The sequence below is a fragment of the Phoxinus phoxinus genome, assembly GCF_949152265.1.
Source record: "Phoxinus phoxinus genome assembly, chromosome: 9".
NCBI classification, from domain to species: Eukaryota; Metazoa; Chordata; class Actinopteri; order Cypriniformes; family Leuciscidae; genus Phoxinus; species Phoxinus phoxinus.
In genome coordinates, this window is record NC_136884.1 from 21270223 (window position 1) to 21287331 (window position 17109).

The 17109-nt window shown below is 40.1% G+C and overlaps 1 protein-coding gene across 1 annotated transcript; it reads left to right on the plus strand.

The window, feature by feature from the left end:
* Positions 1-1896: 1896 nt before the first annotated feature.
* LOC307004497 (uncharacterized protein) lies at positions 1897-10416 on the plus strand (the record flags this gene model as incomplete). The annotated part of the gene is made up of 6 exons (XM_079623817.1): positions 1897-2975; positions 3556-3641; positions 8707-8829; positions 8961-9029; positions 9165-9261; positions 9464-10416. Exons 1-6 carry the CDS (start codon positions 2810-2812, stop codon positions 10414-10416), a joined length of 1494 nt encoding a protein of 497 aa, XP_079479943.1. The 5' UTR covers positions 1897-2809.
* Between the last annotated feature and the right edge of the window lie 6693 nt (positions 10417-17109).

Sequence of the window (17109 nt, forward strand, 5' to 3'; positions counted from 1 at the left end):
GACAAATAATGATTTGCTTTATGTTACATTCAATCTTGTGTTCATATTTACGGTCAGTTCCTTCAAAGAAACGTTTGTAAAAAAAATCTCCTCTCCCCAAACAAAGCACACAAGCTATTGGTGCGTTCAAGTCATCTCGTAAAGATCGTATTTATGAGTTGAACGCACATGAACGCCACACAATGTCGTATTTCACACAGTTTCACACAGTAAATAAATAAATAGGACAAACATAGGTCTGTACCTCCAACGTGTTAATACAACACCACAGAAAACAAGTCCTGTGTACAAGTCCTGTGCATCTTGGAAGTTTGTGATAAACATCGGCTCATCTCCTGTGACGTAGGCGACGACGTATAATGACGTGTAACGGTGTAGTAGTGGTGTCCCATTTCCTAGGGGAATATTTTCATCCCTACGCCTTGCCAGTCTGTTTCAAAGGTCAATGGGAAGGCGAAGGGTTAGGGGTAGACGAAGGGGAAAGGGGTAGAATTGGGATTGGGTTAAGGCAATTGTGCAATTATTTTATTAATCAATATATTGTAAGCCATTTTTCAAGCAAAATAAATAATTTTGTTTAAGATAAGAAGACACAAACCTGGAAGGTGTAATGTAATACTAGGTGTATTGTACTGGTCCTCCAGAACAATAATGTACAGAAAACTAAGGAGTACAAGCAGTACACAGGAAGGCCTCCTCTGTTGGTGGGCCTTGAACGTACATATGGTGGAACTACCGCAAACAAATGTCACACTGAATCTGGAAAACAAATTATTTGGATTTTTGGGTAAGAGGCTGCAAATTTTCATTCTTGACTTCTTGTTGTGGCAAAAACAATATTTTACAAATCACAGCATTCCCAGGCAAAAGAGACGTCAAGATCCAAATTGTATTTAAAAGAAAAATATATATTTATTCTTGCAAGAATAGTTCCCATTCTAGCCTTCACAGACCAGTTTGCAGGCAGAAGTGAGACCCAGATAGGTGCTTTACTGGTAGTTTTATTATTGTTCTCATCAAAGCATTCTCTAAACACCCACCCCAGAGGGCAGGGACTAAGGACCCCCATGGTTGCAGCAAACCCCTCCCTAGCATAGGGTCTTTTCACCTCTGTCTTAGTGTCACACCCACAGCTGAATCAACGTTACAACATAAAGCTCAAAATACAGAGCACATGTCATTCAATTTTATCATTGAGAAAACAAAATAAGAAATAAAAGATTAAAATCACCACTACACTTGTGTAATTGATATATTTTTAGCATACAGTAATTCACGTGGAGATAAAATAATAATAAAGTGTTTGTTTATAACAAAACATATTTAATTTCTTAAGTTTGATTTACCCAACTCAGGTCTGTCTCAGGCCCTTCTGACCCACAGAAGTGACATATGTCAGTCAAGTCATCTTCGAAACAAAACAAATGCAGAGCATGCATCTATAATTCTTAATTTTTCACACTAATACTTTTTAGGTAAGTATGGAATAATTCTGATAGCTGCATAAGATGTTTTACAGCAATTATAAGGACAATTATTTGGATTGCCAAAACATCCCCTAAATTACTTTACCAGTCTCTAGGAGAAGAGTGACAGCGATTTGCAGCCTGTGTTTTATGATAGCCTCTTTCGTAGCAGGAAAATCTACAGTATCGTTTTTCAAAACTTCTTCTGAAAACTGAAAAAGACATTTTATGATTACATTAAAAAAAATCATGTTACAGAGACATAAATCTGCTGTCAGTGAATAACTTCATAATTTAAGGGTAACAGTCTTAACTGAACAATTCATATTAGGTTGAGCACTATCCGCTGTGGTCGGAGGCCCGACAATTCCCACACCAGAAAGTGATGCAGCTGAATGAAACACTCTCTATGGGGTGTGGTGGGGTGGGGGGGTACTTTCCTTGCTTTCTTCAGGCGCCACAGGAAGTCGAGACGTTGATAGGCCATCATCTGTGCATTATGGAGAGGAGATACTTTTGATAACATGTTTAAAAACAGTCTGAAAAAATCTGTATCCCACTATAACTTTTGTCAGGAAACAATAAACTTGTCCATATTCACTGCTGTTATTATACATGATGTTAATTATTCACAAAATAAAACACTTGATGATAGGCCATCATCTGTAGATTTTTTTGGGGGGGATACATATTTTGTCAGGTCGAAAATACGGTCTGAAAAAATCTGTATCCCACTATAACTTTTGTCAGGAAACAATAAACTTGTCCATATTCACTGCTGTTATTAGACATGATGTGAATTATTCACAAAATAAAACACTTGATGATAGGCCATCATCTGTAACGTTAGCTACACTCGCTTTGTGTATTCACAGACATTGTCAATTCATTGCAAATTTAGTCCGATCGTTAGCCTATAGAATAAAAGCAATTATTTTGATAGATGTGCCACGTGATAGCTGTCTTTGCTAAACCTCATTGAAAAAACAACAATAGTAAAACGATAACTTAAATAATTTACGTGTTATAGTTTAATTTACCTTGGTCAAACAAACGGCCCACCTTCACTGCTGAATGCGTGCGCGCTCCCGCGAACGGGGATACACCAGGATACACTTTCTTTCAGGGGTAAGTACATTGGCACGACACCGGCAAGAGACGCAGTCTGTCAGATATCGCGCCAGAAAAAAAACCTGCATGTCATGTGACTTAACCAAAGCACATCATTGGCTAAACTAAGGTCTTCTCATAGGGGATTATCACGCTGATACGTAGTACTTCCGCATTCAGTGATCTTTGTGCACTGCCACTTCCGGTGAATCACTCATCACTCTGGCGAACCCATGATGGACGACCCTAAGTTTATTTATACTGCATCCCTGGTAAATTTACCCAAAATAACTTTTTCTGACGTACATCGACTAACTGAACAACACTCCATCACAGCCCGCTCCAAAGTGGACAAGGGATACGGTTTATTTTTCGAGAACTTCATCTACGACTACGAAGGTGAGTGGCTACTAGCTAACTTACATACATTTCACATAACATTACATTAGCTAGGTAGGTTAGCTTATGCTAATGTCAGTTTGGCGTCAGCTCAGATGTTTGTATGGTTATAAGGTGCTGGGGTCGGCAAACGCGCCGGTGCGTTTGCTAGATTTTTTCCACATAGCAGCAAAATAGACTTAAAAAACTCCGTAATTTATGGTCATACAGAAAAAAAAACCTGTTAAATGTCTACTTTTTATGTGTCCACTTACAAGCGAAAAAACCCATTGTGCTTTTGTAAAATAAAGAATATAAACAGGGTGTGCTTTCTGCCTCTCCGTCTCCGTAAACTTTTTTTTTGCAGCACGTCTCTAAACATAAACAAAACTCAGCGAATACTCTTCACCCAGGCATAAGCTATATATCTTTATAATCATTTAATTGTGTATTTGTGTCAATTCACCCATTTCATTTGTATTCTGATAGGAAGAACATTAGCCTCTGTCAGTGTCAGCTAGGTAACGTCAGCATACGAGTGTCCCTTTTGCTAGAATCAACAATCCACAGTATATGCATTAATTATAGTTTTGTCCACCAGTGTCCAACATCATTGACAGGGAGGGGGCTGTCAGGTCTAGGTGTTGCAGGTCGATGAAGAAGCGAGAACAGCCCCATTATTTGAAGGTTATTTTAGGAATCTAAGGCATAATGGCAAGAAGTTTAACCCCTTCCACTGTTGCCTGTTTACATCAGTCAACAGGCATGTGCAATAAATTGCTATACCTTTGTGGCATACGTACGGTATGCAAATATCAATATCATGATAATGTAACTTTGCATTTAAATTCTTTAATATCCTGTTTGTTGAATATAAAATGTTAATGGTGTAAGGCAGTGGTTCTCAACCGGTGGGGCGCGCCCCCCCGGGGGGGCGCGGACACTCTCCCGGGGGGGCGCGAGTAGGCTACAGATGGGAGGGGAAAAAAAACTTTAATAAAAATAAAATTGCACTAAACTGCTGTCATAAAAAGTTATCGTTTTGTATATACATAACTCCCGAATAAAATGTAAAATGTGTTTGGACTGATTTAAAAAAAAAAGAAGTTTTAAACAATTTTGATTGGTTTGTCGATAGTGAGCGCAAATGCAGGTGATAAGCGGTTTTATTAAGCGAGTCACTGAGTCGTTCATTCAAACGATTCGTTCAAACGGCCGATTTATCAAGAATGAGACAGATATTTATGATTGGGTGACTTGGGTCATTACATCTTTGACTCAACCGATTCGTTCAAAACCCTGAATCATTCAAAACACGATTGAGTGATGCTGTGAGATGCGCTATGCTGTGATCTTTGTTTGGATTCATCGGATATATTTTCGCTGCTAAAATAGACCAAATGTCCAAATCAGTCATTATTTCGTCTAAAATGTAAGTGACTTAATATTATTAACTTGTTTGTTGAACGTCATATGAAATCAGTGTCACATTTTCAATCGTGAGGTGATGGTAAATTAAGTGATGGTCAATGTCAGCTTTCTTGGTCGTCAGGTCGTGTGATGTAGCCTATGTTGCTGAACTGTATTCAAATGTAATAAATATCAAAACACCACATTTTGAAATTTAACTGCAGTATGCCAATTTAGTTTATTTGTGTGTGCTGCCTGCGCTCATAGACTTTAGAAAACGGCGCTCATTTGTTTAATTTCTCCTTGAGAAGCTGCACAAGCCTCAAAAGTATAAGATCCATGCACCCTGACTGAGTCCGAAACTGTCGTATTCGTTTCTCATATTCGTCATTTGGTGGCTCTCAATTGTCAAAAACACCCTTCAAAATATTTGCTACGGATGCGAAAAATACAGAAAATCTAACCATCCGAATTAATTTTTATGACGGACGGAAGTTTCAAAACTATATATATATACGAATAAGCTAGTCAGAATATAGGTTAGCTTTCCTTTAATTTTTGTGAAATGCTCAGACGCATGCATCCACACACACACAAACATGTTTAAATACATTTATGTTGTTAATAAATAAATAACAATAATAAATAATTTGTTGTAACAGCAATATCTCCAAGTTTTGTTTTTCACTGTAAAAATGTCATGATTTGCCAATGCAAAGAGAGTACCGCCACCTTTCCCCCCCCACTTGATTATAACACAAACAAATCATCCTCTTGGCGACTTTTTTTTTGTTGTTGTTGTCAAAAGCAACAAATCCAGCGACTTTTACTGGTGTTTTTGGAGACTTTTGTGGTGTTTGGAGACTCGAAAGCACGAATCACTTTGCAGTTAGGCCTACTGTGCTCAACGAGCAGCGGGTGCTGCCGTGAGCCCCTCTCCCGTCCAAAAGCACTCACAAGCGGTCAGTCTCTCAGTAGCATCGCGCAGCAGTCCCAGCCTGCAGTCAGAGCAGGGAGGAGACACACACCCCTCCGCGTCCAGGCTGCAAATGAATCGCGCATGCGCATGGTTCCCGCCCTGGCTTACAGAGCGGGGTAAATGTAAATGTTCACTCACTCACACAAAAATAAATCACTGCATTTAAATTGACTCACGACATAGCTCTCCATTCACTCTAGTCTAGTCTCTTGCCAAGTTCGCTTGTGCCAGCTCTCGCTAGTCTGTTATCAAATCTCGATTTACGTAGGCCTTTACTACAAAACCCCAACAGTCTTTTTAAAGACTAAACCCACAAACATTTTTGTTAAAGATTAGATCAAATCTCAGCCCTAGCTAGTATTTTTTTTAACTTCTAGGCATTAGCTACACTTAGCTAAAACTACCCACGCGACTAAGACACACACACACACACACACACACACACAGATGAGGACTGCAATCGTTAAGTATTTGAATAAAATCTGAATTGTCTGCAAAATAATTATTTTGTTTGTTTAATTAAAGATCGTGCCTAAGTCCCGACTGATTATACGTCTCTCAACATAGCCACACACACAGTTACATATTGCCTAAACTTTATTGAAAACAACAAAAATGGAGAAATTTCTTGTGAGGACCAACAAGCCAACCGACGCACCACCAGCTGCAAAAAAACTTAGAAGGTACGATGAAGCATACCTGCAGTTTGGGTTTACAGTCACGGCTGATCTGAGACCGCAGTGTGTCGTGTGTGCCGAGGTGCTGGCAAACGACAGTATGAAGCCCTGCAAATTAAAAAGGCACCTCGAAACAAAGCATGCTGGCATTAAAAATAAACCGGCTGAATATTTTAAAAGAAAGCTTGATGGCCTCCATCAGCAACAGGCAACCATTTCAGTGCACAGCACGGTGTCTAAACAGTGTTTGGAGGCATCGTATGTATGTAGTGGCCAAAAGAATCGGTAAACTGGGTAAACCGCATACAATCGCAGAGACTCTCATTTTGCCGGCAGCGCAAGACATGTGCAGAATAATGATAGGCGATAGTGCAGCAGCCAAACTCGGTGCAGTACCACTGTCCAATGACACAGTCGCTAGGAGAATTGTAGACATGTCCAATGATATCAGAGAGCAACTGATAGAGTTCGTAAAAAAGAGTCCTTACTATGCGCTGCAGCTGGACGAATCCACTGATATTGCTGGGCAGGCTCAGCTCCTCACCTATGTCAGGTATCTGCGGGACAAGGCGATTGAGGAGGATGTCCTGTTTTGCCGGCCTCTTCAGTCGCACACAACAGGAGAAGCCATTTTCAATGTCCTTGATATTTTTATCCGTGAAAATGGTTTGGCTTGGGACCGATGCGTTGGCCTATGCACGGATGGTGCGCAGGCAATGACGGGGCGTGAGCGTGGCCTAGCTGCTCGCGTTCAGCAAGTAGCTCCACTTGTGAAATGGACACATTGCATGGTCCATCGCGAAGCACTAGCTGCTAAAAAAATGCCGGTTCTCTTTGACTCCGTGCTGAACCAATCCGTGAAAATGATAAATCTCATAAAATCACGGCCGCTAAACTCTCGCTTGTTTGGGGTCCTCTGCCAGGAAATGGGGTCAGGGCACGAACAGCTGCTTCTGCACACTGAAGTTCGCTGGCTCTCCAGGGGGCGCGTGTTACAGCGGTTGTATGAGCTGCGAGAGGAGGTGAAGTGGTTTTTGACAGAAATCAAATCAGATCTGGCGAAGCATCTGGATGACACTATTTGGCTTGCGTCTCTGTCCTATTTGGTCGATATATTTGACCGCTTGAATGGCCTCAACCTGTCTTTGCAAGGCCGCGAAACTCATATTTTGCTCCTTGCAGACAAAGTGCACGCCTTCACACAAAAACTAGACCTCTGGCATGGTCGCATCAGTCGAGGGAACTGTGACATGTTCCCCACCCTTGCGGACTTTATCACTGATGCAGGCACGTCACATGATTTCTCCTCCCTATTTCAATCAGCGTCTGAGCACCTGTCAGCAATGAGAAAACAATTTGCGACGTACTTTAAAGAGGATTATCGCTCTTTTGCGTGGGTTCGAGATCCGTTTGTGTGCACAGCAAACGAGCTATCAATTGATATGCAGGAACAGCTTATTGAGCTGAAGAGTGACAGTAGACTGAAGGAACTCTTTAGCTCCTGCCCTCTTTCGTCATTCTGGGCAGCATTGATGCAGGAATACCCTCAACTCTGTGACGTCGCCTTGAAGATTCTCCTTCCTTTCGCGTCAACATATTTGTGTGAGGCAGGATTCTCAAAAATGACTGCACTCAAAACAAAATACCGCAATCGTGCACAAATAGAGGATGATTTGAGGCTATGTTTATCAAACATTGAGCCAAGAATTGAGGATCTTTGCAAGGCAAAGCAGGCTCAGGTCTCACATTAACATCACCTACCTGCAAGCTTCTGTAAAAAATGCAGATGATGCCTACTATTAGGCCTAGTAATAATAACAAAGCATAAATTAAATTAATATCAGAGGTCTGGTGCCAATTCCCAATTACAGCAATAGCCTAGTAATGATAATAGGCCTACTGATTATAATAATAATAATAATAACAACGATAGCATGTAAGCTCATATAATTATATAGCAATAGCCTAGTAATGATGATAGGCCTACTGATTATAATAATAATAATAATAACAACGATAGCATATAAGCTCATATAATTATATAGCAATAGACTAGTAATGATGATAGGCCTACTGATTATAATAATAATAATAATAACAACGATAGCATATAAGCTCATATAATTATATAGCAATAGCCTAGTAATGATAATAGGCCTACTGATTATAATAATAATAATAACAATGATAGCATATAAGCTCATATAATTATATAGCAATAGCCTAGTAATGATGATAGGCCTACTACTACTCATAATAATAATAATAATAATGCCTGCAAGCTCACATTAGAAGTCTGGTGCTACTGCCAATTATAACAATAGCCTAGTAATGATAATAGGCCTACCTACCGCTACTGATGATAATAATAATAATAATGTGGGCCTAAAAATAATAGCCTAGGGCTATCTATCTATCTATCTATCTATCTATCTATGCAAGGTGGGGGATGGGGGCGGGGCACTGGGGCCCCAACTGCAATGAACCAGCTTTGGGGGGGCCCAGCTTGCAAAAGGTTGAGAACCCCTGGTGTAAGGGATTAACTACTCTACTGCAGTTGCAGATTTTCTAGGATTTTTGGTTAATAGTAATGCTCTTCCTTACTTTTCAATATCATTTGCAACAAGATTTTCATTTTAGTTTAACTTTATCAACTAAAATTATTGTTGTTGTGTCTTTAATGTAGATTGTTTTCCAAGCTGATGCAGCCGAACTTCAAGAAACCTCATGCAGCTGTACAGCAGGCAAGGTTCTGTGCAACCATCTAGTGGCCTTGTTGTTCCAGAGTGCCCATTACAGCATGTTGCAGGTGAGGGCAGTGGTCTGGCATGATGTTTACATGGGCAGGTTGATTAAAGTGACACTGGTTCTAGAGTTCTACCTTTGATTGTTAACAAGCATCCTCAATCCTGGTTTTCTCTTCCATCTCTTGTTCTGCAGGTGAGAGCTGTACCACCACCTGTGGCCTGCACAAGCTCTCTGCAAACATGGCATCGACCAAGGACAAAGGTAACATTGTAGCCGCTTGGAGCTGCACCGCATTGAATAGACTGCCACTTCGGGTGGCTACCGCGAGCAGTGCGTTTACACCATTACAAGCAAGATACTATTACAATCATGGCTATTTGTTAATATCATTCCCAGGGGATCCATGCAGAGCCGGTTCAGGACTTGGTTGTTAGGAGACCAAAGCCATCCACCAGGAGTGTATGCAAATCAACACTCTATCAAGCATACACAGGTAATGTTATTACTGTAACTAATATCATACTGTTGACTGCTGTATAATACATAATTGTATCTTGCCACTTTTAAACACATAGATAATGTCGCAAATATTACACTGCAGTGAGAAATTCTCCTGAAAGACTCTTGACATCAGAATTGAAAACCAAATCAAGCTGCAAGAGATGTGTGGATAATGTTTTAATTTAACGTTTCAGGATCCCTCCCTGACCCGCAAGTCTTGTCTCTTGGAAAAGGACTGAAAAACCTCAGGCCGCAACCACTAATATCCTCAGTGCTGCATGTCTTGTCTCAACTCTCTATGGTCGACTCCAGGTTCGGACCTGTGCCACGAGGTTCACCCCTGTCCTACCAGTGTCCTCCTGTGGTCAAACGCGGAAAATATGTCCAACACCCAGATGCACCAACATTCCCTAAACTGCCTTTAGAGGGGTCAACATTTCCCACTACTTTTCCAAACTTTGACCCAAACTCCCAACAGTTTCTCCATTTGGACAGCTTAACCGTGACACACGAAATGGCAGCTGAGAGAGAGGAGCAGACACGTGAGCAGTCTGAGTGCCCATTATGGCAAGCTTTACGCAAGCCTAGAGTGACAGCTAGTAGGTTCTATGAAGTTAGCCATGTGAAAGGGCCGTCTTTTGGTCAGACCCTGGCAGGACGGATACTTAAGGGAGTACGCCAAACTCCCGCCATGAAAAGGGGTCTTGAACGCGAGCCACAGGTGCTGGAACAATATTCAAAACATTTCAATGTAAATGTCTCACGCTGTGGATTTGTTATCCATCCCGATGCTCCTCACCTCGGGGCTAGCCCCGATGCAAGGGTATATGACCCTAGTGCCATTCCGTGTTTTGGGCTTACAGAAGTTAAATGCCCAGACATCTCTAGCATTTCTGAGGCAGGACATGTAAAAATGGTGAATGGTCAGGCAAAACTGAAACAGAATCATAAATACCACTGGCAGGTTCAAGGTCAATTGGCAGTAACTAGATTGAGTTGGTGCGATTTTATAACAGACACTGAGGGAGACTTCACAGTCGAAAGAGTCTGGAGGGATGATGAAATGATAAAAGAGATGAAAAATAAGGTGGACCTGTACTACTTTGGTACATATATGAATGTGTATCTTCAGCAGAAAGTGAAATGAACTGAATGAATAAAGGATTTTATTTATTCCCTTTTTCTGAGTACAATTATTTACTACATTTATTACTAGGGATGCATAACGATTAATCGCAATTAATCGTTTGCAGAATAAAAGTTTTTGTTTACATCATATATGTGTGTGTACTGTGTATAATAATTATGTATATATAAATATACAAACATGCATGTATATTTTTCAGAAAGAAATCTATTTATATATTAAGTATTTATAATTATATATAATATAAATTATATTTAAATATAAACATGTAAATATTTTTTAAATATATACATGCATGTGTGTGTATTTATAAATACATAATTATTTTACAGTACACACATATATATGATGTAAACAAAAACTTATTCTGCAAACGATTGCGATTAATCGTTATGCATTCCTATTTATTACATATTTACATTATTTTGAATACTTTCAGGACGGACTGACCTTTAGAATTGATTATAGATGAACGATTTCTCATTCGATTATATACACAGCAGACGGTCCTCAGCTGGTTGACTGTCCCAGACAAGGTTAGAGGGAGAGTGTGTTCCCAGATGCGGTATTCCTTGACTCTGCGTATTGCTCTTTCCACGAGGATTCGAAGTCAGGTGATTGCTTGTGTTTTTAGAGCATCTTCTTTGGTGAACTGCGCTGTGGTTAGATGAAAAGTTCATTACTATTATTTCAGTGAGTGCCTCAGTACTTTTTAAACCTTTGTCTGCACATATTAATGATTATCATTTTGGTCACAGTTTTAATTTGAAATTAAAACCTTTCATGCCTACCTGTCATCTTGAAGGGTGGTATAATCAGCGTTGCCCCACGGGCAGCTAGCCGCTTCTCGATGGTGAAACCCTTGTCTGCCAGGCAGGCATCTCCTGGCTCCAGGAAGTCGAGCAGTCCACTTCGTTCAGTCAGCTCTCGGTCAGAGATGGAGCTGGTGAAGAGTCTTGACACAAAAGTCACAGCACTACATGGGGCAATCCCAATTAATCCCTTAAAGGTTGTCGTGTTTTTGTACGATGAGAAAACCTCTGACTGGAGAGTGAGGGATGATCCATTTATTTTTATTTGACAAAAAAAAAATGCTCTGAATTACAATATTTCCCATTCACTATGGGTGCCCATTTTTGTCCACGAAAGCGAGATTAAGGAGGGGGGTTTTTTCTCACCCAAACAACATTATAGAATCGAGTCAAACATTTTTTGTATGTGTGTTCAGGTGGCAAACTTAAGAAAAGTAGCCAAGTCTTGTACCGCTCAGATTAAGAAAAGTATATATATATTTTTTTTAATAAATAAAAATGATTTTGCCCACATTTGTCCCGAAAACGGTTTTAGGGTTAAGCACAATATAATGAGCAGTAGGGCATTCAGATAAACATTTCCTACTTAACATGATGTGCTACCTATGGTTTAAGCACAGTATGGGGTACCGGTAGGTCATCACGAGGAGGTAGACCAATATTTCAGAACACCGGCACACACACTGACATACCTGGTTTAGGAGCAGAACTGTAATCATGTTCTGTCATCACCACCGAAGCAGCGACCTCATCCATCGCCTCTTCCTCACATGGCAGGGGCTGCTCCAGAGGAAGGGCTGGGCAAACGTCATGGCCTAAGTGAGTTGATGCTCTTTTATAAGCGGACTCCCTTCTTGTCAGTCCCCAGTTGTTCCACTGGAACCGGGAGGGCACGACCCAATTTTCAGACGCTTGATGCGACCCCAGTTGGTAAACTTAGTTAAACCAACGTTAGTGTAGTCTGATTCGCTAAAGTGCCGGCTACAAACATACGTGCTACCTTGTTTTATTTTAAAGTTTGGCCCTTCATCCCGGCGAACCGCTTTAATCCACTTCTTCCTTAGACTCAGTTCAGTCGGGAATCCATGGAAACTTAAATAAGGTTGGCGTTGTTTATTTGATTGGCAAAGTGGAACAGAGCAGTGACATCTAGCCTTCGTTTCAGCAAGTATTTCAATTAAAAGAACCCCACAGAGTATACATCAGGTTATCAGAGGGCCACGAAACGTAACATTGCTCACGTTATTAATTTTTTACCGTACGGTTGTGCAGTTTTGGGGTATCTATGCTAATTTTTTAAATAATATACTTGTAGGCTATATTAATTAAAATATATAGCCTACAAGTATATAAAATAGTGACATTTAAAAAAGAAAATTGGTGCCATGGTTTAGTGGTAGATTGCTGCAATCTACTGGAAAACAAACACTTTTAAAATTAAAAGAATTTTTAACTACAGCCATTATATGGCAGCAGAGGTTTACTCAATGGCTCCCAAGTTTTTCATTTAGATATAATAAGTAATGTCTAGACATTATACATTTTAGCATTTTTTTGTCATTTTAAAGTATCATATTTTTGCAATTATGTTACAACATTACATTACATACAACATGAGTCAAACCTGAAAATGGTGTTGTGCATGTGTGTGTGTTTTCATTTGTTCCCAATTGTGGAGTGAGGGGTGGTTCACCCAGGGTGCCATACAAGCTAGAACCACTGCAGTGAATGATGTGCAAAAGAGACAGGTTGATGCTATTTATTTTCTTTTTTTAATGCGAAAGAAAACAAGGCTGTGAGGGATAGAAGTACAGTCTGTTGCACTCAGAGTGAACATAAAACATTAAGAATTACAGTTGGAAATGTACTCCACTCACTCACATACAATTTTAATGTTTAATACGTTTTTAGAAATCTTTTTAATATAAAAAGATCCCACTTTAACACAACTGTAAAAATTACTAAAAATAACCATATTTGTTAGTGCCAGAGGCGGACAGAGTACACAGCTTCATTACTTGAGTAAAAGTACAGATACCCCTTGCTAAATTTTACTCAAGTACAAGTAAAAGTTATACAGTCAGATGTCTACTTAAGTAAAAGTACTGAAGTACTTGTTTTTAAAAGTACTTGAGTACGAAGAGTACAAGAATAAATTACTACTGCCACAGTGCTTATATTTATGTACAGAAACGTCATACATGGACCTAAACACTGCTGATTTTCTTTAATCATTATTATTTTCTCTTCTTTGCTCTATGCTGCGTGTATCACTTGTGGGCAAGTGAGAAATAAATAAAGCAACATGGTAAAAAGATGAAAATGACTTGATTTTACTTTCAATTCCTTTTACATTCTCCAAGGTATTAACATTAACATTATTCATAACTCAGCATACAAAGAAGCAAAAAATAAAATTCAGCTAATTTAAGTGACAGTATTAAGCCCCTTCCTCTCACATTGACATACAGGCAAAGGCAGGAGAAAATACTTTCAGCTGAATAACACCATTCTCACACACACAGTCTATGTGTGACAACTCTGTGTGTGTGTGTGTGTGTGTGTGTGTGTGTTTGTGTACTGTACTTCAATTCAATCAAATGTCATGAAGTCCTTGTTCAACTTAAGGAGAAGTTGGTTCTCAAAATTGTGTGAATGAATTGATCCCCTCCTTGGGGTGAAAAGCAAACCTGCTATGCTAAAAAGCCTTTCACACGCTGCTGAAGCTGGCAGGGCTATGTTGAGCTTTAGTGAGAGGTTACGCACAGCTGGATAGGGAGCCAGTGTATTCACTCCTTCAGCTGTAGCGGCTAGGTCTCCATCAAGTTGCTTACTTATCTCATGGGAATGCGTCTGCTTGACAGTGGAGAAGAAGTCATCTTCATCAGAAGAGGTTGATGTGGTATCAGGAGACCGAAGACCTTCATCGTGTTCTGGCAGATGTTCCTTGATGTAACTAAGGCCTTGATTAGAAACACAGAATCACACCAACAAACACATATTTTTGTTATTATTACTCTGTAAGTAAACAACTGCATAGAATAATTGTTGGATGTAAAGGTTTTTGAAAAAACAAGCAAACAAACAAAAAAATTCCTTACCAAGCTGTAGGATAGTGTCATTGCTGGTACAGGAGGTTTTGAACCTTGAAACGAGAATTGCTGCTGCAAATAGCTCTGGCTCTGACATCAGGCTCTCAAACCGCTTCCTCAAACCTTCAAGAAGAGCATCAACAAGTGGCTTGCAAAATCTGAGTGACGGTCTGGACTTTTCAAGCTTGGTTGTGAGGGTGGTGATTGTCGGGAGCAGCCAGCCCATCTGAACGTTGACTTCTCCTTGTAGTATGTTCAAGGACTTCGCAACCTGATTCATGGTGGTGACATATTCCCCTAAAAAGGCTATGTCAGCTGGACTGTACCTAATAGAAACAGAAGAAAATAAACAAACACATATTTCAACAAAATGTATACAGAACCACTGTGCAATGCTGGACATTTATTTATTTGTTTATGTACCTACAGCAGATAATGTGGTAAGCATTACTCTAACAAAATAAGAACACAATTATACATTAACATAAGCTACTTACATTGGAACATTGAGTGCAGCACAGACCCCCTCTCCTTGGTTTCTAATGATTCTGACCACATGTTCCACGGCCATGAAAGAGGAGTTCCATCGAGTTGAATTAGGCTGTACCAAGTGAAGCTTACAGTGTTCCTCTATAAGCTCTGCATTTTGAGGAGACCTTGATGCTTTATTCCAGAGTGCCTGACACTTAGAAAAGGCTGATTTGGACAATTTCTTATAAGCTTCTGGCTTATTAGCCCGATCAACATCGACTGTGGAAACTAAATTTAGTAAGTGGCATGCACACCGATGATGTTTCGGCAGCTGATACTGAAGCCCATCATCTTCCTCCAGAATGGCTTCCACATCCTCTTCACCATCAGATGCATCACAATCTTCTCCTACTTCTTCTTCGATTGTGCCTTCTGCAACTAACTCTTCATTTTTATTTTCGTCCTGCTGACCAAAGACACGGAACACTTTGACGAAATTCGACCCGTTGTCTGTTGTAGTTCTAACAACCTTTAGACTTATTTCATTCTCTGCATGAATGTCGGTCAAAACAGCTGCCAAGGCATCGAATGTGTGGGAGCCCCTTAGTTGACGGCAAGCAAGGGCAGCTGAACGGCGTTCAAAACTGCAAAGATCGAGCCAGTGGGCTGTTACACCTATAAAGCTTCTTCTCCTGGCCGTCCAACAATCAGTAGTGGTGGCAATGTATGGTACCTTTTTCATTTCGTTCTTGAGACGTTCTTTCATTTTAGATGTAGCTGAATCAATTCAATCAACTGTGCGGGACATGACGGCACTACTTGGTTGTAATTCTACAATAAGGTCTTGGAAGGATGGTTTCTCAACCAGGGAGAAGGACTGGAGACCTTGAACGATGAAGCGGAGGATAGCCCGATCAACCGTCTTCTGAGACACCTGCTTGGTCTCCAGCAGCTTCATTTGCTTCGCCTTGAAGCCTGTTCCACCTTCTGATGGCCTCTTGTTGAAGTCAGTTGACAGTATTCCTCCAGATGTGTCTCATGCCTTCTCTGTAAAACACAGTATAATATTTCAGTTTACACTAAAATAAACTAATAAATATTAGAAAAGATACCCATCATGTAGTCTACATAGCAGTATTATTAATTATGAAGTGCTGGTTGTTCATAATTTTCCAATGGCTCCAGACTGACTTTTTAAATTAGTTTTACTGGTGCAACTAACTTTAATTTACGTGGACCAGCAAAGTATTTAGGTGCTTCTGACATTCTAACAAGTGCTGCAATATTAGGTCAGGCAAATACAAGACTTTGGGTAGCATATCTCTCATGTATTTAAATACAATTGTAGTCTACAGCAATTTTATTATGGTATAACAAGACAGGTATAAGTACACTCAAGAGCATTCCCCCACTTGAATAGGCATTTAAGCCTTACAGTTCAACAAACACCATTGTAATCCTGTCTAGGCCAGCTCAACACACTCTTTGAGTGTGTAATGTGTGAATGTGTACATTACAACGTTGTGGCTGCAATTCCCATTTTCAAATGTGTGAATTTGGTCCATCCATTGTATCTATCTTACTCTTGTGAAATAAGTGAGCTGAAATGCCCTGCTTGCAACTAGCATAGCCTACTACGACTGAACTAATTAGGCTTTTACATTTTTTGTATGGTAAAAAGACGTCTCGTACTCGAGCTCAGACTAGAAAAGATACATTGTATGCTCTCTCTGTTTGTCAGGTGCATCTATGTTACACGATTAGCTTGCCTCGGCTTATGCTAACTATTGTCATTGTTAGCCATCTGAATGGCTAGCTACAGCTGACAAATTGGCGGGTATATGTGGCTTCAACTAACGTTACTCAAACGTAACCGAGAATGTAAAAAGCTGCATTATCGCAGCTAGCCAATCATTTAGTTTACTTTTCTGTAGCTATAATCTAGCTTAGAAATGTAAGGAAGTTTATTTCAATGTACGTACCTTGACATGCTTCCGCAAGTTGGAGGATGAATTTTTGTAGGCGGTGATGAAGTTCTGTTTTGGTAAACACAGCAAACACTTGAAGCGAAAACTATCATTAACTTGTTCAGAAAATTCAAATAGTCTGTCGAGGTGGGGCCCCCAGGATGGACCTGCTGCGTCTTCATCCATTGTTTCGTCTCTTCTCTAAATCTGACCATGGAGTTGACTTTGGCGAAAAGCTGAAGGTGATTGCTGATAGGCTGTCAGTCAGGTGCCGCGCCAATCAGTGGCGCCTGCACAATCCAGTCACATTTCAGAGGGAAACAGCAAATGAAGGGGTTTCCGAGATTTTTT